A 21,877-nucleotide genomic window follows, 5' to 3' on the forward strand; every position below is an offset into this window, starting at 1 on the left:
ATCCATATCCATTTATTCATTTATTCATTTATTTATTCATTTATCTACCTACCTACTTTTGCCTAAATAACTAGTTATGATTGGAGCTGAATACTGCCTGGTGGAATGCATTAAAAGGGTGCCTCTAGACAGCTTTTAATTGGATTTTATGTACAGATGCCAGTTCCAGCACCCCGCCTCCTCCCCCCCACCCCTCCCCCCAGCCTCAAAATTAGCAACATAACCTTTGGCTTGGAATAAACAGTGAATCGTTTAAGACAGTTGAAATATGACTGAAGGTGCAGCGGAGTCCCCCTTGTGGATCTGATCCTGCAGAACCCCGCTCCCACCTCCTCAGCTTTCCTCTCTCCCTCCCATACTGAAGACTAAAATAAATGTTTTATGCAGGAAAAATATGTCACTTACACTCTTACAAACAAGTGAGGAATTCCAATAGCTTAATATTCAGCATATATAATTCATTTACATGATATAGCAGTCCTGATTGTGGCCCCAAACAGTTTTTTTTCATTTCTAGCAGCTTTCTAGTTCAACCACAACAATGAAAATAATAATAATAATAATAATAATAATAATAATAATAATAATAATAATAAAACTTTCTACAGCCAGCAAACTATGTAACCTTCAGAAATTAAAAGACCCACAATATTAAAATACACAGAACAAAATATCTGAGGTATAAGATAAAAAATGTAGATTTTTTTCTCTTTTTATTTTTTATTATTTTTAGAGTTGCTAAAATGATGCACTACTGCATGTATTGCAATACCCAGGCCTCGGAAAGCTTCCTTTTTTCCCCCACTTTGGAAGGGTTTTATGGTTTTGTCATTTAGTATGGAGCAAAACGGCTGTATCCCCCTCGGTATATACTAGCCTGCAATGAAGAAAGAACGAGACCCACATCATCAGCATGGCTCCTAGTCTTGGCATCAGTCAAGGGTGCAAAAGCATTCTGAAACAAAGCAATTCGATGGATTGTGTTTTACTTCTGCTTTCTTCACAACCGGATGTGCAACTTTCCTTTTCCCCCTATAACTACTGCCTCATCTCTTGGTATCAAGCAAAGTTCAGGACACATCATCCACAGCTGTGCAAGCAGGAGCCAATTGGGTCTCCAACCAATCAAGGGAGGCTCAGCTGATTAAGCATCTGCCCAGAAACCAATTAATTCATTGATAAATCCCAATACACATTTCTTTAAACATTTCCACAGAGAACAATCAAACCCTCAAACGGAAATTATGTTCTTGGTTATGGGAAGATGTTTTGACTCTTCCCTTAAAAATTCACCAGAAGTTTTGCACAACCAAAAGACTCCAAATTCGCTTCAACATTTTGCCTCACACAAATACCAATGAAAATGCTGCTCAGAAGGAGATGGATTTTTATATTTCTGGTTCATATCAGTTTTGCATGTCTTTATTCATGACTCTGTTTCTCTTGTGTTTGCATTCATCTATCTTTTAAAGCACATTAAAACATTTTTATAATGTAGTTTTGAACACATTTTCATGAGGTACCCACATCAGAATGTTTTTTCTTTGACAATACATTTTTGAAAATGCATGCTCTGTATATAAAACTATTTAAATACAAAGCTTCTTACATTTTACAGCAAGGGAGTGTAGCATAAGGTTCAGAGAAATGCAAACTCTGGAGGGGATCTCTGCTAACATGGCTTTGGAGGTGCCCACAAAGGCTGTGCGCATGTGCAGATGAAGCAAAATCCTCAGGTCTGGGTCCCTAAAGTAGGGGGTTCAGCTGCCTGCTTATGGGCCAAATCCGCCCTCTGTGGGTTGCAGACCCAGCATTCCCTTCTCCTGGTCCTATGGCTTTAGCGTCTTGGCTTTTGCAGTCCCTTCCCCCACTTTCAGAGCTTGAAATGCTCCTTCTAAGGCTAATTTTCCGGCAGCAAGAGCTATGGGTGGTGTTCTGGGCATTTGAGCGCTGGCCTGTGCTGTGGCCCTTTTGCTCACCCTGGAGCTTGGCTCCCGGCTGTCTGGGCCCTTGTGATGCCTGACTGAGAGGATGGCCTCCTCCCTGCCTGTGATGATCATTGGCTCATCTTCTCCCGGTTTCCCAGGGCAGCCGCCTCTTCTAGCTCAAATATGTTTTTGTCATTACGATACATTCATTCTTACATCATCAGTCCTCTCTTCTTCTGCTTGCAAGGAAAGCCAGGAGGCTGACACTATTCTCTTCCCCATTTCATCCCCATAAAAACAACTCTTGGAGGTAGCCTAGTGAGTGGATGGCCCAAAGTCACCCAGGGAGCTTCATGACTGAGTGGGAAGTAGATCCTGGATGTTTCACATCCCGCCGCACTGGTCCTGTAAGCATCTGACCCAAAGCTGTGCACAAATGGCTTCTTAGCATTCTCCACCATGTAAGTAGAAATTAGGAAGGGGGGATGTTCAATTACCTTGACTAGGAAGAGGAGAAATTCTCCAACAGCATCTTGGCAGAGGGGCTCACCATGAGCTTCCCTCCCGGGCCAGTACAAACTGGTGGAGTTTGTCCCACAGTGGTGACCCTGCCTGTCTTTCCTTGCCCCATCCACTTCAGACTTTCTTGGGCAATCCAAGGCTGCTTAGGCAAAGTGGAATTTCTGGGGTGTATCAAGTGATGTAATGCAAAATACCAGTCTCTGGCATACGTTTGCTCCAGGTGACGTTCTTCTTCCCTCATTTCTGAATTGCCCCATTTAGTTCAGCCTTGGCCAACTGCTTTGTGCATGCATCTGATTGCAGGCAAGATATACAAGAAAAGGCCTGGAGATCAGATAGGCATTGGTCAGGGAAATGGAGCACTGGCCCCACAGGCTCTGGATGAAATGTGGCTGCTGTGAGAAAGCATCAGAAAGCCCAGTGCTGACTTTGTGCCTGGATGGGAATGGCTAAATGCAAGTCCTTTTGCATAGACTAGACTAGAGGTGAGCAAGGATTCCCTTGCTATTCATTTTTGTATAAGAATTTACCCCAAATCCACCACTTTCTGCATATTCACGAGGGGAGGCACCTGATCTTTGAATTGTTTGAATGTGGGAAAGATGAAAATCGACATGTATATTCAACCAAGGCCAGAGTTTTGAGTTCTTAGTTCTTCAAAGCCTGGGCTTTAAATCCCTGTGTCTGTGGAGCCATAGTCAGGTTCTACCCCTTTTTCTGCAGCCCAGCCACTCGTGGGAGGCAGGGACTGCACAGTCTTTTCCATGTTTGGCAGGTGCAGATAGGTGAGAATTCTATTTCATTTCCTTTTCAATAAGAATTTGCCAAAATTTGGAAATGTCATCAGATTTGAGCCAGAAATTAATTCATATTTGGGAGAAAGCAAAACAGGATAGATATGTCAATTCCTAGCACTTGGGGGGTTCCCACTCATGGAGAAGAAATGGAAAACCCCTGTGTGTGGGGGGGTATTAAACCACAAAGTATAGTCTGGAATCCCTTCTGTGGGTCAAGAAGAGAAGCTCCCCATTCCGTTGGCATTTCTCATTCTACATGGAAAAGTTTCTTAGCCAGAGGGTTTGGAAATCAGGCGTTCTGGATTAAATTCATGATATGAATACCAGTGCCTGCCCCTGTTTTAAAACTACAGCCCTGCTCAGGTGCTCTCTTTTGGAATGACAGAGGAGCACAGTTGTGCTTGCTACCTCTGTCCTCCAACAGTCTTGTCACTACCAGCTGCAAACCTCACTAAGTGAACATCTGAGGGGAGAAACATGGTGTGTTCCATCTGAACAGGAGTAGAGCAGTCCATGCAGTTTTGGTTCCCTGATTGCACGGAACCTTCTAAGCAACTTCATCCAAATACATGAAAGCCTTCTGGCTTCACACAAAGCTTGGGAGTAGAACCAATGTGGATAGGGATGCCAGATGCAACATGCACAGCCCTGGTGCTCTCCTGGTACATTCTGAGAAGACATGGACCAAATTCCACACAGGGCTGATTCTTTAAATACGATTCTTTACGGTTACAGCACTCCAGAACTGGGATCTAGCCCTTGGCAAAGGCTGCCAACTGAGTTTGTGATGAATGCGTACCCTTTTCGAATCAAGAGTAAATTCCATCCTCTGGACTCTGTGGACACATGCCTGTGCACACTTAGGCAGAAAAAGGCCTTCAGCTTCTAGCATTCTTCAGACAGACAGGCAGCTGTAGGCCCTCTTCCATTCAAATATGTGCAAGGAGAAGCTGAGGGAGGCAGGATGTGCCATAAGAAGTCCTAAGACACTGGAGAGGGTAAGATGTGCCATATTTCTTATGGTTTGGTTGAACGTTAAGCATTACATAAGGAAGATGTATTTAGCTAATGTGTGCTTTTGTTTTATTTCTTAGTTTTTGTTTGCCAACCTAAACACCACAGGCTAAAAACTGGACTAAAGGCATATTCCACAAATTTTGTGGAGATGCCAATTCTCCATTGATATTCACCTCCAAAGAAGGTGAAAGCACATTTTCCAGTCAAGACTGTGAAGACTGATAGCTTTGCCGCATGGCTGAAAACTGTTGCAAAGAAAGAGCTGTTTGACCATTTGTTGGTTTTTTGCTTGTTTTTAGTTAGTTTGTTTTGCTGGGATTATATACCATCTTAAACTTATTCACTATCTTTAGTCAGCTGAAACTAATTTTGAAGACCCTTAAAATGTCTGGGCAACTGCTTCACTTTCTCAGGAATGCTGACTTATGAGACACTCCAAACAGTTCATATTGATTAAGAAAGGTCACAATGTCTAAATTGTATCTATTGATATACCACAGCAATAAAGGGAGTTTATGCCCCGGCAGAGGAAGGCAGGACACACTCCAATGGAGCAAAGTTCAGGGAACCCAGGTTCCATTTAGATGCCAGGAAGCACTTCCTGACAGTCAGGACCCCGAGGGTGTGGAATGGGCTTCCACGGGAGGTGGTTGAGGCCCCACCAGTGAGGGTGTTCAAGGATAGGCTGGACCTCCACATGGTGGGCATGTCGTGAGTGGAGCTGGCTGGAGCCGGGGGTCAGACTAGATGGCCCGGGAGACCCCTTCTGATTCGCTCTGTTTCTATGTTTCTAGGTTTAAGCATGCCCAGCTCTGTTAAATTTTTCACCTACTTTTTTCTAAAGCAATATTCAACATGCATGTTTGTGTCCCAGAGGAAGAACAGGAATAGTTTCATTTCTAATTAATCAAATTAGCTTGTATATATTAATGGTGTATATTCTTAGCTAGTGAGCTGAAATTGGTGCAATCAGTCTTTGGAAGAATTAGAGGGTGGCATCCAATGTTAGCCCTGCGTGGAACTGAACCCACTGAAAAGAATAGGCATTCATGGCTAACGTCTCATTCTGGTCACAGAGCCTAGTCCAAACAAGGCCAGCACTGGCTACTCCCTCAGCTGATCAGAATGGAGAACATCCTTCCTCAGTTTATTTTCTCCATAGCTGATCAGCCACCTGCCTCCAGACCAAGTCCAAGGGGGCAATGAAGCCCATTGTTCGAGGGCTATCATAGAATCATAGAATAGTAAAGTTGGAAGGGGCCATGGGGTCCCAGCCCCTGCCAGTGCAGGGCACTAAGTTAAACCATCCCTCTCAGATGCCAGTCGCATCTTAAATGTTTCTAACATGGGAAAGCCCACAGCCTCCCACAATGGTCATTGGCACCATTGTTGTACTGTTCAGCAGGAATTCAGCTTCCTATAGCTTGAGTCCATTATTCTGTGTCCTGCACTCTGGGATGGTCAAGAGGAGATCCTCTCCTTCCTCTTTGTGACAGCCTTTTAAGTACTTGTAGAGTGCTATCATATCTCCCCTCAGTCTTCTCTTCGTGGGGCTGAATATGCCAAGTTTTTTCATTCTCTCCTCACAGGGCTTTATTTCCAGTCCCTGGATCATCCTTGCTGCCCTCCTCTGAACCCTTTCCGGCTTGTCTGCATCTTTCATAAACTGTGGTGCCTGGTACTGGACACTGTACTCCAGTCTGGCCAGTGCTGAGTAGAAGGAAACTAGCAGTTCATGGGATTTGGAAGTGCTACTTCTATTAATGCAGCCTAAAATAGGATTTGCTCTTTTTGCAGCTGCGTCGCATCGTTGGCTCATCTTTAGCTTGCAATCTACACTGCCAAGGGAAAACAAAAGGTGGACATCCAGTGACCGTGCAGCAGCAAGCCAGTAGCAAGTCCTCTGGAAACACTGTAAGGGCTTGCTGGTGAGCCTGGGGTTGTGCAGGGGGTACATCTGGGGTTCAGGTCAAGCAGCAGCCCTGAGCCCGAGTCTCTGCCAAGCATTCCGACTGTCTGTGGGACACTCACTAGGAACTGTGACCCATGTGCTGAGCAAGGAGCCCTCCCTTCTGTGTCCAGTACTGGTGTCACTGGCTGCAATGGGTAGGAAAGACGGTTGGTTGCTGGAAGTGGCACCAGGCACCTCTTCTGCATCATGCAGCCCCTCTCAGGTGACGGGGAAGTTGGCAGTTGTGCAACCGGGTGTCCACAAGCACGCCCGGACTCCCTCTTGGCTCAGCAGGGCCAGGCTGAGCAGGCGAAGGTGTCCGAGGATGCTCGAGGGACGGCTTCCAAAAGTGTTTGTCCCAATCCTAATTGGGCCAGTTGTCTCTTCGCAGGAATCACTGAATTTAGTATGATTAAGGCAGAGCCATGAGATTTAAATAGCGATCAGGATAGGAAGTCGCAGAAGGGTGGGCATGATCCCTGGATTAAGCACCCCTGTAATGGCCACAGCCCTCTCTTCTCCTCTTGGCTTGGCCAAGAGAGCTGCTTTTTGTGCTAGGGTGGCCAAAAACAGGCAGGTACAGCAGCAGCAGGATGCACTTGGACAGTTTCCCAGGCCTCAACCCAGCAGCATCTCCCAGGGATTCAGGTGCTGGGAGAAGCAGCTCTCCTTACCAGGATCTACCTGCTTCTGCCCCTTCATATTCAACAAATACTTCTGGTTTTGGTCATGTGACTACTGATGTAGCCCTACTCTGTGTAGTCTGAAGTGGATAAATTTAGATTCACCTGAAAAGAGCTGAGATCGCATTCCTCCCTGTCTAAACTTATCACCTTTGAAAACTAGCCAAAAGCCAACACAAGCCAGCATGGTATACCTGAGATGGAGGCCTTTGCTTGAGCACACCATCCAATGGTTTAAAGGTAAGTGAGAATATCCAAAGTTGCTTTATGCTGATGCTTTATACATCATTGGGACAAATGATCTACAGCCAATCAAACATTGAACTAAGGCCACAGCTTCAAGAAAGGAAGGAGGGGAGGGGAGGGGAGGGGAGGGGAGGGAAGAAGGAAGAAGGAGGGTCTTCTTCTGCCTAACTTGGAGTTGTTGGGAACTGAGCCTGGGAAAGTCTCCATGCAATGTTTGTGCCCAACCACTGAACCACAGGCCTTCGGTTCTGCTTCTCAAGAGCACTGGTGATCCCATTGGGAAACTCAGGGCTGCTGAGGAATCAGATTGTAGATGCCAACATATTTCAATGAAAGCAAAGGCTGAAGCTAATTTGGTGTTTTGAAGAGAATAAATTGAGTACAGTTTAGGCCACAACATTTCTCAGGGTCTGTGGATGCTCCTAATCTGCGCAAAAATGTGACCAAATTGTTTTGCATACCAAGAGATGGAAAAGTTACAAGAAACTAAGACTCCAAGGTATGATTTGTTCCTCGTGTGGTATAGAAATAGCCATGGGGGTGTCTTCCTCTTCCCCGCCTTCCCCCCTGCCTTTAGTGGTGACTCTTTCATGTAACTGAGTGTTCATGAATTGAGCTCAGATAATAAGCAGATCACAGAAATTATTTTTCCAGTGGTTCTCTAGCTAAGTTTGTCGTGTGAATGCTCATTCATATTAATAGTTTGAGAGGGGAAACCCGTTTCTGATTACTTGTACCACCAACCATAGTCTCTGCCGCCTTGATCTACACACCCAGACTCCATTGGTTCAATTATCATAACGTTCCTGCAGCAAAGACCGTGTGAAAAATTTCCTAATAACTAAGATATGCAAAACTGTCCCTTTCGTTCTGTTAAAGGGCATCTCACTACCTTTGCTCTGGCGTCTTATTCTCAGAAAGTGTATCAAGCAAAACCCGATTCATTGTCTTGGCCATGCAGATGGGAATATTCCTCATGAATCTGAAACTTGGCATCTGAGGCTGACCAGAACCTCTTTCTGGTTATGGTCTGTGTGGCGAGTCATGTGAATATCTCTTTACGATGCAGCCCTGCTGCAATAGTCAGAAGCCCCGTACTCAGAAGGGCACCAGCATCCTACGCAGGGCAGGAGGAGGTGAATGTGGGAACCAAGGTTCCGTTTGGATGCCAGGAAGTACTTCCGGATGGTTAGGACCCCAAGGGCATGGAATGAGTTTCCAGGGGAGGTGGTTGAAGGTCCATCAGTGAGGACATTCATGCACATGGTGGGCATGTCATGAACGGAGCTGGCTGGAGCCAGGGGTCAGACTAGATGGCCCAGGAAGCCCCTTCTGACTCACTCTGTTTCTGTGTTTCTAATTTACCTCCTCCCCCTCTGCATTTTTTGCTGGACAGTTTTTTTCTTGTCCATTGACTGTATTTCAGAATGGGAAGAAAGTGGAAGAGGCTTTAGAATAACTCCAGTCAGTTCCAGGCTTTTCTCTCGCACTAGAAATGTTAAAGCAATCCACAGCAGATCAAATGCACTCAGGTTTCTTTTCATCTGATCTGTGGATTCTGCATTGGACCAGCTTTTCCTGAATTACAAGGATTCTGCAGACACCTTTTTTAAACATGCCATAAAATTATGGAAATTTGGTCTTAGAAAAATATGAATTCCCCCCAACTGAAAATGTGCATTTCACACTTACACTAAAGCACGATAACGTACTGAGGGGGATTTGCACATCTTGGGGAGGTGGGCACGGTTTTGGAAATGCAGTGATGTGCAGAAGCTCATGAATGCATTTGAGCAGAATGCAGATTTGTCAATGGGTGAGTCATGGAACGAAGGGTACCTGACAATCCACAAAATGCAGACAGGATAGTTTTGATGAAGCCTATAGGCCCCTGCCCTCTGCCCACCAAGACCCCCCTCCCCCTCTTTTTGGAGAATGTGGTCCTTTCCATGCCAGCTGTGAAGCAGAGGGATGGGTTGGGCAGAGTGCCAGTTTCCAGCTCTGTGGGAAATATCCTGTGGCCCCTCAGATGCTTTCAGAAGCATTGCTGCCCGCAGCAGTCTAAAGCACATATGCATTGCTTCGAGCATCACATGCACAGAATGGTCTACAACTGGCCATTTGTGCACCGGCTTCTACTCCTGGCCTCTGCTTTTGTACCCGCAGATCTAACAGGAAGGTTGGAATGCAAAACAACCACTGAAACAGGGAAGAAGCAGTCATTTCTGACTATCCATAAAGCAGGTGCGGGCACCGTCTGGTCTTCCAGATGTTGTTGGGCTGAAATCCCTGACTGTTAACTGTGCTGAGTGGTGCTTGTCAGAGTTGGAGTCTGGAATATATGGAGAATCACAGGCTGCCCTCCCCTGCCCTCCAGCTGTGGAAAGAATAGCACCGGTTTCATGGGTAGGCAACTTGGTGTCCTCCAGAGTTCCGGATACCAACCCCTATCAGCCCCACCCAGCATGGTCAATGGTCAACAATGCTGCGGATTGTAGTCCTAAACATCCAGAGGGCAAGAGGGTGGGGAAAGCTGCTGTGAATCCTGGGCTCAAAGCAAGCAAAAGCTGGGCATGAGGAGGGCATGTTGAAATCAAAGGAATTCACAGTCAGGTGTAGCTAAATTCCATTCTATGGCTTTGCATGGGGCTTCGTTGTGAATAATGTTTGCTTGCTCGTGCTCATTATCTTGTTTACAAGATAACTGTGGCTCTTTAGATGGACCCTGGAGGGGTATTACCACATAATGCAGAAGGTCAACAATGCCCAATACAATTTTACCTGTGGGTCTCTGATGGGAACATTTTAGCTTCACAGAAACCAAGATTCCTATGGATTAGACAGACATATTCTTGGTTCCAAGATCATCCTCCTCCTGCCCTCCCACCCACACTTCTCTCTTTCTGTCTCTCACTTGGGAGAATGATTATTTTAAATATTAGCCTTAATCAAGGAGGGGAAGCAGCTAACATGTGGGCTGACTGACAGCAGAGGCCTGGAATGCTGGTCTCCGTTCTGTGTGTTCTAAGCGCTAGTGCGACTTGAACCTTGGGGCTATGTAAATTCAAGGGGAAAAAAGAATGGATGCCACTGTGACTGCATTCCATTTGTGATGGATTTAATTATCAAAATGACTAATTATTCCATTAAGGTAAGTGCTCAGCTAGGTGATACTTGCAAAATTAAAAATATAATAACTTACATGCACTACATTGCCAAGAAATTAAGACATTTATCAAGTTTACTGGGAAGGATTAATGTGGCATTTTAGCTGCCGTTAGCATAAGAGACAAATTCAATTAAGGGAAAGTGAGAAGATGTCAAGCATGCTAAGAACCGGGGAGGGGAGGGGAGGGGAGGGGAGGGGGTGAGAAGGGTGGACCTAGAGAGGAGGAAGACGGCAAGGAAGGAGTCCGTACTTACCACGGCACCAACGCCGTATGTGGCTGCTGGAGCAAGTGCGTGGTGGTAGGGGTCTGCAGCATAAAGTCGTCCGTAACTAAAAAGAAAGCAGAGCGAAGATTTAATAAAGGAAAGACAAGCAAAAAAGCCCAGGGGTTAAAGACAGAAAAGAACTGCCAAATGAATGCAATCAGACATTCCACTCTATCCAATTACACTGGAAATGAACTGACTCAGCACTTTATGGAAGCAATATCCTCTGGGGGCGAAATATGTTCGGTCTACAAATGAAAATGACGAAGTGAACACAAATGTATAATTAGCTTTGCAAGATTAACACTAGGCAGTCCATGTGCTGCTTGGCTGCAGGACGGGGGATCCACCCCCCCCCTTCACGGGGCATTAGAAGAGCTTGCGGTTCCTGCTGCACTTTGATGTCCTGAGACCGTGGTGAGACTAACTGGTGAACCGTGGGGGGAGGATGGGCCTCCTAGCGGCTCTCCGTGATGCCCACTTGGCAGAATCCTGCAAACATTCAGAAGAGCTATAGATGGGCGAGAAGCTCATTTTTGAACAGAGTTTACCAAAAGTATAAAGTGCCCCATGTGGGGTGGAAGGCAGGGAAAGCAAAGAGGAAAGATGAGAAAGGGAATGTGAGAGAAACGGAAAAAAGTTGGATTCATATATCCAGGCCCAGGACTTAGCTCTAAATGGGCGAATTGTATGAATGTTTAGATGGCAAAAAAACCTACAATTCCCAGCTAGGAGCTATAAGGCCTTTTTTTCCTGCCTAAGCATCCATAGTATTGTACCCTAAGTCGGGATTTAAATCCCTGTGTATTCAATCATGCTAGTGTTTGATTTCGGTTGGTGTCTGTCTGTCTTCCTGACAATCTTGACAGGTGAACCCTGGTTCTTTCCATGTGGGGAATGTACCTATTGAATTTGACCAGTGCAGACAGATCCAACTGTCATTTTAGTTGGTTTTCATTTACCAATATATGCACAGTTTTTAGATTGTGAATTCAGTTCATTTACACTTTAAGAAACTTACTAGTCTTATGTTTAGTTTATTGCAAACTTTGATTTTTTAAAAATGTTTGCATATACATTTGCAAACATTGAATGTTCACAAAATGTGCATAAACATTTTGTGCACATTTTTCTAATCAATGATTTTTATGTACAGTTTCACCTGGTTTATACATTGTGACAGCCAGTTTTCCTAAGTTAATGCATTTTTTAAAACCTTGTCTTCCCTAAGATGTTGATTTTTCTTTAAATATTTGATTGGAGACCATGGGAAATTTTTAAAAAATGAATTTGAAAAGATAATGGAGTGCCAAGCAAATTTACATTCACACTGTACGGTGCTTCTCCAAAGAGCAAGCCGTGTGGCTGCTGTGGCAGCTTCATCAAGCAGGTGGACAGTGACCACGGCAGGGAATGAGAAGCCCGCTTTCGAGTGAGACGTGGCTGGACCAGAGGACCCTTCCAGCTGCTTCCCACACAGCCCTGAGGAAGAAGCGAATGTGCGGGGCCACAAAGAGAAAGCAACGCCGAGTGGGAACGTTTGATTCAGCCGAGAGGGGCAGTGCCACATGTTCCGCCCCTGTGCAGTTATTCTTGACAGAAACAGCTTCTGTGTGAGAGATCCCATGACTGGATGGTTCAACAGAAATGCAAACTGTAGCTGGATGAATTTGTCAAGGTTGTTTCCTGTTTTCCATTTTTAGATTTGTCTTACAGCATTCTGGAAGCAGTTCACATTTTCAAAATATGTATATGAAAATCCACATGAATTGGTTCCAATTTAAGCATTTTGTACACAATTTTGCCCAATCTACACCTTTCTGCAAGAAATTGTTCCTAATGTGATGCACCTTTCCATGCCATTTTCACTAATATACATTTTTTTTGTGTCTATTTTGGTACACCACGACATTTGAAGAAGTGCAACTACGTTTCGGTGTGCATATTGAGCTGGGAAGTGTTCATTGGATAAGCTGCATTAACATGAGAACTGAACTCGTTCCCAGTTTATCTCTCATGGAAATGGAATGTGGACACTGGAGAAAATGTACACCTGGTTGTGAGGAGTCAAACAAGGTCCTTTTTTGTGTGGCAAAGGCTATGAAGGAGGCCATGCACCCCATTCACAGTGGAGAGAGAAGGCAGCCCTTTGCTCTGCCCACAGCCATAATTCAGCATGACAGGCAGCCCAGAAGTGAAGGAGAACAGGCACAATGGCTGTGAACATTTCGAGGCCTCGCATGATCCGTGAGTTTCTAGCTGCCTTGACAGGGCACTTCTCTCAAGCACAGTTTCACCATGTCTGTAGCACTGACCTTCTCAGGGTTGTTGTAAGGAGTTCTGTAAAGGGGTATGGAAACATTCGTGGTAAGGTTACTGTGAGGACAGATCTGGAAAAGCTTTTGGAAAACTCTCTCCCTCTCTCATACATGTGTGTGCATGAACACAGCATTGCAAGTTGAGTCCAGAAATGCATTGGTTAACTTGAAATCCATGGGATATGGCAATTATGATTTAAGTCTCATTAACTTCTACAGAATCTAAATGCAATTAACAAAGCTTGGACACAACTATTTATTACTTGCTTAAAAGTCCACCCTTGTGAAGCCTTAAGGTTGGGGCATGATGCAAGTTAAAGAAGCATTAAGGCTGTTGTTCAATTAAAATGTCTCACTTGATCAATAATCAGCATTCTTCTAGGTGCACGATTAATTAATTAATTAATTTTGCATAGGCATAACGTTTACACATCCGATGAGAAATGGTCCATTTTCTCCAGGATCTGAGTGATCCCTGTTGCTGATATAGCCCTCTTTACTCGCATGAGCCCCGATGAAAGAAAAAACTCGCACTATGTTGAACCAAGCTGGGCTGCAGACAGGTGAAGAGAGTAACAGGGTCACTCCACAAAGCATCTTCTGCCTGACTTCACAGTACTGGCATAGGAAAACTTGTAGGTGTGTGGTAGTTCCCAGGAATAGCCAACTTTTCCAGCACTGAGTACCAATCAGCTGTTTCTCACGAGAATTTGTTGTGGTTTGGTGTTGAATAAAGGGCAGAATTTGTGTAGACCTTTGGGAAGGGGAATGCATCTAACTATGGAGAATTCAGCTGTCCATAATCACATTTGCTCTATTCTACATAACCCCACCTTTCATCTTTATAGTGATTAAGAACACAGGAAGCTGCCTTATACCAAAAGAGATGATAGCTCCAACACTGACTGACAACAGTTCTGTGAAGTATCGGATGAGGATCTTTTCAAGATGTCTATCTAGGGTCTGCCACAGCTTCTGTATAGCCTGAAGTGCCTGATCCTGCCTAATCTTGGAAGCTAAGCAGAGTCAGGCCTGGTTGAAATCTGCATGGTTGACTTAAAAGTCATGACCCACGTGGATGTTGTGGCACATCCTTCATTGCCTTATTCCACCAGTCCAACCTGAATCCTTTCTGAAGATATGCTTTTAAATGGACTCCTCAGATAATGAGGAGACATGTAGAGAACATGATGCGATTGTGTCAACATGGAGCTTTATGGGCAAGGAGCAGTGCTCTTGCTCCCAGCATGCAACCAATCAGATTTGGCTGTATGACAATGTCATGAGGTATTTTTAAATTTCTATTTTACTTGTTCGTTGTAAACTGTCCCGAGACACTACATGGAAACATGGAAACAGAGCTAGTCAGAAGGGGCCTTCCGGGCCATCTAGTCTGAGCCCCGGCTCCAGCCGGCTCCGCTCACGACATGCCCACCATGTGGACGTCCAGCCTATCCTTGAACACCCGCACCGCTGGGGCCTCAACCACCTCCTGTGGAAGCCAGGGACAGTTTATAAAAGCTTTAAATACATACATACATACAAACGATATATGAAAAGCAGAGCTGAGACAAAATGGAAGAGGGGTGCTTCTATTCCCTTGTGGCCCCTCCAAACAGTATCGTCTTCTTGTTTTTGAAGAAAGCATTTGTCCTAATAGCCTTTGCCCTGGGGTTGCAGCAGCAAGGGAAAAAGTCACCCTGGCCCCACCTGTCAGTGCCAAAAGCCAACAATTGATTTAATGTAAGAACAGCTGTTCTAACTTGAGCCACACACATTTTCACAGCCTTGCTTAGAATACACACCACCGCATCAGCACCTTAGAGATGTCTCAAACCGTTAGTAAGGGTACGCTGCATGCTGACATGTGCATATACAAAAATTAGCTCACGATGAACTGCACGTTGCTTGCCCTGGGTTATATTCAGAGTCGAAAAAGTACTTGAGTATTCTGGGTGATGCAACTATGTGGAACTCTGGGGATTGTATGGGAGGAAACCACCCTGCTACATTGTCACAAAATCATATAAATGCCAGGGAAATCCACCCCCCATCCCCAGTAAGTTGGTGTGAACTGGTAATGTAGCCTGTGGCTCCAAAAACTAGGGATGTTGAAGACTCCAGCAGGTGTGAACAGTGGGCAGATTCTCATGATTCAATCCCCTGAATTCCACTTGGTGAGCCCTGCACTAACCTCGCATAATGTGAGCCTAGCAGGCTTGTGGACAGCTGTCTCTAGGGCAGGCTCCAATTTGCGCACACACACACACAACCTGAAAATATTAGTGTAAATAGCACTAGTTGCATAATTTGTGTAAATCTGTAAACACTGCATAAATAATGGGATTTTGCATGTTTCATCCAAATTGGCAAGTAAAAGGTACATGGGTTGAGTGCAATTGCCATAAATTATTCAATCAGATGCAAGATTCACATAATTTTTGGGTGCTGATTTGTGCAATAAAGTAAAAAGTATTATGAGTTTGTGTGTGTGTGTGTGTGTGTGTGTGTATATATATATAGTTAGGAACATTAGGTAAAATTGTGCAAATTGTTTTATTGCCTTAGCATTTTAAAAATTGCAGAAACCATGGGCTGTTTTGGAGATGGAAGTCCATGGGAAAGAAATCTGACCTGACCTATTTCTGATTATCAGTTTGGAAGTGGGACAGCTTTCAACTTCAAAGAAACTGGAGTTCCCTGCTTTGGCAAATCCCTAAAGGTCTTCAGTGAGCTTTGAAGCTGTATCTGCAAGTTGTAATCAATAATATCCGTTAGACCTAACCAGAGAGGGCTATGCCACTTACACATGTATGTACCCATAAGCCCCTGACTGAAAGGAAAAAAAAAACTACAATTGCATTTCAATATGCATTTCAGTGCATATTTACACGAACAGTTCCCCCTCAGAATCTACATGTATAAACATCTATCTCAAAATGCACATATTTTGAAATGTTAGAACGGCATGGTACAGCACCATTCAGAGAAATGTGTAATTTATTTATTTTTATTTATTTATTTAGAAAATTTCTAGGCCACCCCATTCACCGAAGCCTCAGGGCGACTTACAAATAAATAAATTAAAATACATAAATAACAATATAAAATACACATAACTGTATAAAATAAGTCGCCCTGGCCAAAAAACTTTAAAATAAAAATAACATTAACAATTAAAATGACGCTTGAATAAAAAGGTCTTCGCCTGGTGCCGAAAAACAAATAACGACAGTGCCAGGCGGACCTCTCTGGGGAGTGCATTCCATAGATTGGGCGCCACCGTAGAGAAAGCCCTCCTCCGGGTACTCACCCTCCTAATTTCCTTCACGGAAGTTTCCCGGAGGAGGGCCACTCCTACTGATCTCAGGGGGCGGGCGGGCATATATCGACGTGAATTTAGAGAAATGCATACCCAGAGACATGAAAAAACCCCCTTAAACCGCTATCCTTTGGTTTTGGAATTTTTCAGAATTGTGGAAGGAAGTTCATCACCCAAAAACATATATGTTAGGGAAAATATATCCAAAGCTGCTGTGAACTAGGAAATCTGCTTGCCAAATATGCCTGCACTAGGCAGAAATGCATGCATTGGGGAAAATATACTTAGGCATTTTCATGGCCACTTCTACAAAAAACAGAACAAACGTTAATGTCAAAATGAACTTAAGACTGAACTAAGAAGGAACTAGGAGAAACCAAAACTAAGAGATTTGCCTGTCCTTATACACCCTACAGTCTGCGATGTACAGATCAGGGCAAATTTCATGGAATGCACAAGTTCTGGATTCTTAGCATTCTCTGAAGCTTCTGATGCCTTCCAATTCACTGCAATGGGGAAATCGGCTAGTAGCTATAAGTATTTTCTTTCCGGGAAGCATTGGATCCTCTCACTTGCCTGCGATTGGCATTTTCCTTTCCTACAGGGTTTGGGGAAACTTCAGAAATGCATCCTTAGGCCAGGGGAAATGAAAACCAACCACCCAAGTAAAGAAACCTCCCCAAACACCATTCTGAACTGATTCAAAACTTTGAGCAGACCATTTCAGCATTCTGAGCTTCTTATCTGGCCCTGAAACATTGCTTTAGCTATTGCGTAGCAGATATAATATCAATGCATGTGTGCAGTATATTGTTTAGGGGGAACATCAAGAGACATTTTCAACCAAAAAATTCTGTAAATGAATATACTCTAAGCTGAAAGTTGAAGTCTGACATGATGCAAACTTGGAGGCACTCTGGGTGCTACATTCTTTTCAGAAGAGGCAGAAAGATACACAGAGAGAAACTTGTTCAGAGAACCCTCTAGCCTGTGCCCTCCTCAGGTATTTCCATTGCTGAAAACTGCCCAGAGAGCTTTGGCTGTTGGGAGGTATAGAAATCAAATAAACGCATCATCCCACACAAGGACAAGGTGATGGAAAGGCCTGAGAAGGGGTGTAAATGGAGCACTTCCTTGCCTCGTGTGTGGATTCTCTTAGGATTGTGCATCCCTGAACAGGGCTAGCAAAGGAGAACCATGTGCCACTTTCTTGAGAATACACTTTTGCCACTGGAATGTGTGGAACCCTTCTGTAGAAAGTCCCCAGGTGTTACTGATGGCTCTATGCCCCCCTCCCCAAAACAGTCTTTGGGTGTTTTACTTGACTTCCAAATTTGTTTCAAATTGCACTTCAGGTGAACTATGGCCACAAAATCAGTGATGTACAGAACCTCTACTGATATGAAAACTCTGGCTTCCTGCAAATAAGATGTTTCTCCTGAAGCGGAAGCTTCCCAGTTCCCCTCACAGGGTGTTCTAGGCCCAACATGGAGGTCAGCGCAATTCTGGCACCAAGGTGGCTGGGGGAAACCAGGAGCTTTGCACACATATTCACTGCACTGGTGTTGCAGGAATTCTGATTTCAAAGAGAGTATTGTTTTCTCACAGAGGGTCAAATCCATGTGCTTAGCATATGGAGGAAGACATTTCCAACCAATCAGCACATCTGATTGTTTTATCCAAGAGCATGCATCCTTCCCCCGCCCCCAGGTGATGAGTATACCTCCCCCCTCCCCAGAATGACCTCTACTTTCAGAATGCGATGGTTTTATTGTGATTAATAAATTTCATTTCCACAGGGAAAAAGGGAAGGCTGTCAGCAAAAACTGAAAGAGTGTAAGCTTCCTTCTTTTTAAATGCTAATTTGAAAATGTGCTTCTACATGACCTAAAAATTGAGAAGCTCAAAAGGTTAGTTCTGTGGATGCAGATCCTGCTTTCATGGAGATGACAATATGGCCTGGAAACTGGTAAACTGGGAACATTCCTGTTGTCCAGGAATGGCTGATGGGTTTGCTCTGTCCTTGTGACTGTCTTCAGCAAGTTCCTAAGAGTCTCTTAAGCGCTAAATACACATGCAAGCATGGACCTTGTGGATGCTATGAGGGAAGGAGAAGAGAAGGGGAGAAAAGGGAAGAACAGAAACGCAACTTTAATGTTTTCCCTTCTGCTGTTTCAGCCCTTATTGACTAAAATTGGCTTTATTGACTTGATCCAGTTTACACAAGTAAAGGGAAATGACTGATACGAACAGCTTTTTTTGAACAAAACAAATAGTAGGCATTGCCTCCCGTTGTGAATTCGAAAATGATTAAGCCCCGCCCACCTTGTAGATTAGATCCCCCACATTTATTTTGGCGTGAGTACAACCTTGTCGCCAGCTAAGCCTTTACATTAATGTGCACTTTGACACACAACATTCCCGTTGAAGTGAAGTACTGGGGCGGCATGTGCCTTGGAGCAGACCAGGTTTCTTGCGTCCTGTGCCCTGGCTGCACAATGGCCAACCGCCCGCTTGTGGGAAGCCCACGCGTGGGCAGGAATGCCATAACCTCCGTCACAAGCATGGGGTTATAACCACGTTGGATAGCACAGAATGGCACATCAAGCCAGGCACAGACCGCTGCTCATGTGCAGCACCCGCCCTTGGCCTGTGTGTGGCATGGCAGGGTACGCATGGACCCGATGCCTTCGCAAACCTGCCTGAACTGACAAGAGCAAACTTAACAACGAGGGACTCCAGCAGCGTAAAAGTAGCTACATGTTTCTCTGCAGTAGTGAGAACAGGAGAATAAGTCATAGCAGCACAACGCAGTATTTGAAGCTGGAAGAACTGTATTTTGGGACCAATTTGGGATTATTGGAATGCCAAACAATTGTGTTTACATGACTTTTTGATCTGTCCACTTTGGGATTCTAGTGTACGGTATGTTTTGTTTGTCTGTTTGCGGGTCTATTGACTGTAAGAAATTTGACTGATGTATCGAGCAGAGGATACACTGCAATACAGTTGCTGGACTATCCTAAACTGGCACCAACAGGCACTCCAAATGCTGCCCACTAAGGGCCTCCAGGAGCTGGCCAGCCGGCGAGAATCCTGGCCTGGCCTTTGGGCGCACTGTGGCTTCGCATTTCTCCACAGGCTGCAAATCTGGCTTATCACCACTGTGGGCGAGTGCTTTCTGTTTGTGGGTCATAAGCTGTGCAGGTGTGCCTCTATTCATGACACATACACACGTGGATGGAAAAACGCCCACATCCAACCTTCTGTCTCAAATTAATTGCATAGCTAGAAAATGGCAGAATCCTAGGATTATCTTTGTACTCTCTCTGCCATACTCAAGCATTCCACAGATGTGCTTGAAGAAAAAGGAATGTTTACCGTGATGATGATGAGGAGGAGGAGGGGTGAGGGGGAGGAGAATTGTACTGCCTTGTTAACAACAGAAGCTCGGGGTGCAGCCCCCTCCATTTACAAAGTGCAGAACTCCAGCTCGCCTTAATCTTGTCAAGCTGTCACATTTGACTAGCCATGTGAACTGACCTAGAACTGCGAGTGCGAGAAAGGCAAGCTGTCAAAGAGATCATGACAAAGATGCCAGAAAGGTTTGCCAGTGTCTCTCACTGGGTGCAAGAGAAGGATGACTCAAACTTCAACTGCACAAAGAGGAAGAGGTAATCCAAGGGTTTCTTGGTTTTCTATCTATGGGCCCCATGATTGTACTTCTCATCCTAACAGTAGATCTGTGGCAATTTAAAACACAAGCCAAGGTGCCTTATAATCCATAGGCCACTTTTATGGGAATGCTAAAAGGATCTTTAAAGGGCCAACAGAAGGAACCATTACACTCCTCATGGAAAATTCATTGTGCACCTTTTCACACAAAAAAATGAAGCTACAGGATGGCCAGTCCTGACTCTCTGCCCAGGGGAAACTGTTGGCCGGCAACAGCTCTCAGAGTTTTCGTCTTTAAACCAGAATCGGACAAGGCCTGCCTTAAGACAGAAGGCACTTTCCAATATGGGGTGGGTGTTTTGCAAATGAGCACACATGGCCACATAAGCAAATTGACACAATTGGGCAATTCAGAAGAGTGGGCGCAAAGCCTAGAGAGTCAGCAGTGGAGGAATGGTTGTCTCAGGGTCCCATCTTTGCCCTCCTTCAAAGCACAGGGATTGGACAGCCTAGTGATAAGTGGCTTAACATTGGAAAGTTGATTTGTCCATCATTCTGCCACATTCTGACCCTGTCCCTACCTCCTGCAACATTTAGAGAGTCCAAAGTTAAAGATGGCATGTTTGGCATGACTGACACTGTTCTGGGGCAAGTTCAGCAGAAGCTCACTTCATGGAAGGATGAATGGAAGGAAAGCTCAGACTTGCCCCACATTCTCCAAACATTACCTCAAAGCTTAGTTTGGCTTCTTCCTGCTCCCATTTGGAATGTTTTTAGGGTTTGGTTTGGTTCGGTTCAGTTCTGCTGAACAGGAAAATCGCACTTTCCAAAAGTATATAATATTACCCCAATGAATAAATATTTAGGATACCTGAAGGAACGTCTCCTCCTCTACATGCCCTCATGCCCTTTAAGATCGGAAGGGGAGGCCTTGCTCCGGGAACCCTCTCTGAAGGAGGTAAGGATGGTATCTACCTGGAGGAAGGCCTTCTCTGAGCTGGTGCCCAGACTATGGAATGTGCTTCCCAGAATGGTCCGCCTGGTGCTGACTCTCTACTCTTTCTGGTGTCAGGTAAAGACCTTTTTATTTAACCACCATTTTAATAATTAATATCTATAATTTTAATTATAATAACCATTTTACACAGTTGCATTTTCTTTTTGTTCTTTATTTTTTCTTTTTTTCTTTAGTTATGAACTGTTGGTTATGTTGTGTCATTATTGAATGTTTAATTGTATTTTATATTCTATTTTTATTTGTTGTAAGCCGTCCTGAGACTTGTTGCAAAGGATGGCATAGAAATGTTTTAATTAAATTTAAATTAAATTAAATTAAATTAAGCTTGACAATGTGAATACTTGAAACAACTTTAAAACGAACAACTTTAAATGTGTGTATTTCGTAACATGTATATTTCTTAATGTGTGCATTTTAAAAAGTGCACTCTTTCTCCCATTGAAGAATGAATATGGGAATATTGAAAAGTTTGCATTTTTAATGCATAGCTGTAAAAATGCACAAATTAAAGCAGGATTTTTTTTAAAGTAATGCACTTCTTAATGTATTCCTTAATGTGTGAATTTCAGAAGAGCACATTTTTCCACTAAAGCATGAAAATAGGGATATCTAAAAGTGTGCATAAAATGTACAGCTTTATGCACAGTTTTTAAAATTAACATCTTTAAATAGTGCACTTTTAAAGTGGTACTTTTTTAAAAGAGCACACTTTCTGCCATCAAAGCATGGGACTATTGAGAACTGGCCAAACTTTAAAAACCCACAACTTTAAATCATGCATTTTAAAAGCTTTGTTGTTGTTGTTTTAAGCATGAACATTTTACAGTGCACATTTTGTGTATTTTTGGAGAGCATTTTCCACCTTTTGTGTTCACATTTCCTGGCTTATTTCTGCTCTGGAATTAATCCAAATCTTATGAACACTCCTAACATGTTCTATTAGTTACATGCAGATGCAGTGCATT

General features: G+C 44.0%; 1 protein-coding gene across 2 annotated transcripts in view; it reads right to left on the reverse strand.

Moving 5' to 3' along the window:
• Positions 1 to 832: 832 nt before the first annotated feature.
• LOC123017274 (RNA binding protein fox-1 homolog 1) overlaps positions 833 to 21,877 on the reverse strand; it is a 242,826-nt gene continuing 221,781 nt past the window's right edge. Inside the window, exons 11-12 of one of the 2 annotated variants that reach the window (XM_044418531.1) lie at positions 10,568 to 10,643; positions 833 to 955 (exon numbers count right to left, since the gene is read on the reverse strand). In XM_044418531.1, the coding sequence (XP_044274466.1) occupies positions 833 to 955; positions 10,568 to 10,643 (199 nt within the window). The remainder of the gene's footprint in view (positions 956 to 10,567; positions 10,644 to 21,877) is intronic. The other variant, XM_044418532.1, reaches the window with a different exon arrangement.

This window comes from Varanus komodoensis, unplaced genomic scaffold (genome assembly GCF_004798865.1).
Source record: "Varanus komodoensis strain SLA01 unplaced genomic scaffold, ASM479886v1 scaffold90, whole genome shotgun sequence".
Classification (NCBI taxonomy): Eukaryota; Metazoa; Chordata; class Lepidosauria; order Squamata; family Varanidae; genus Varanus; species Varanus komodoensis.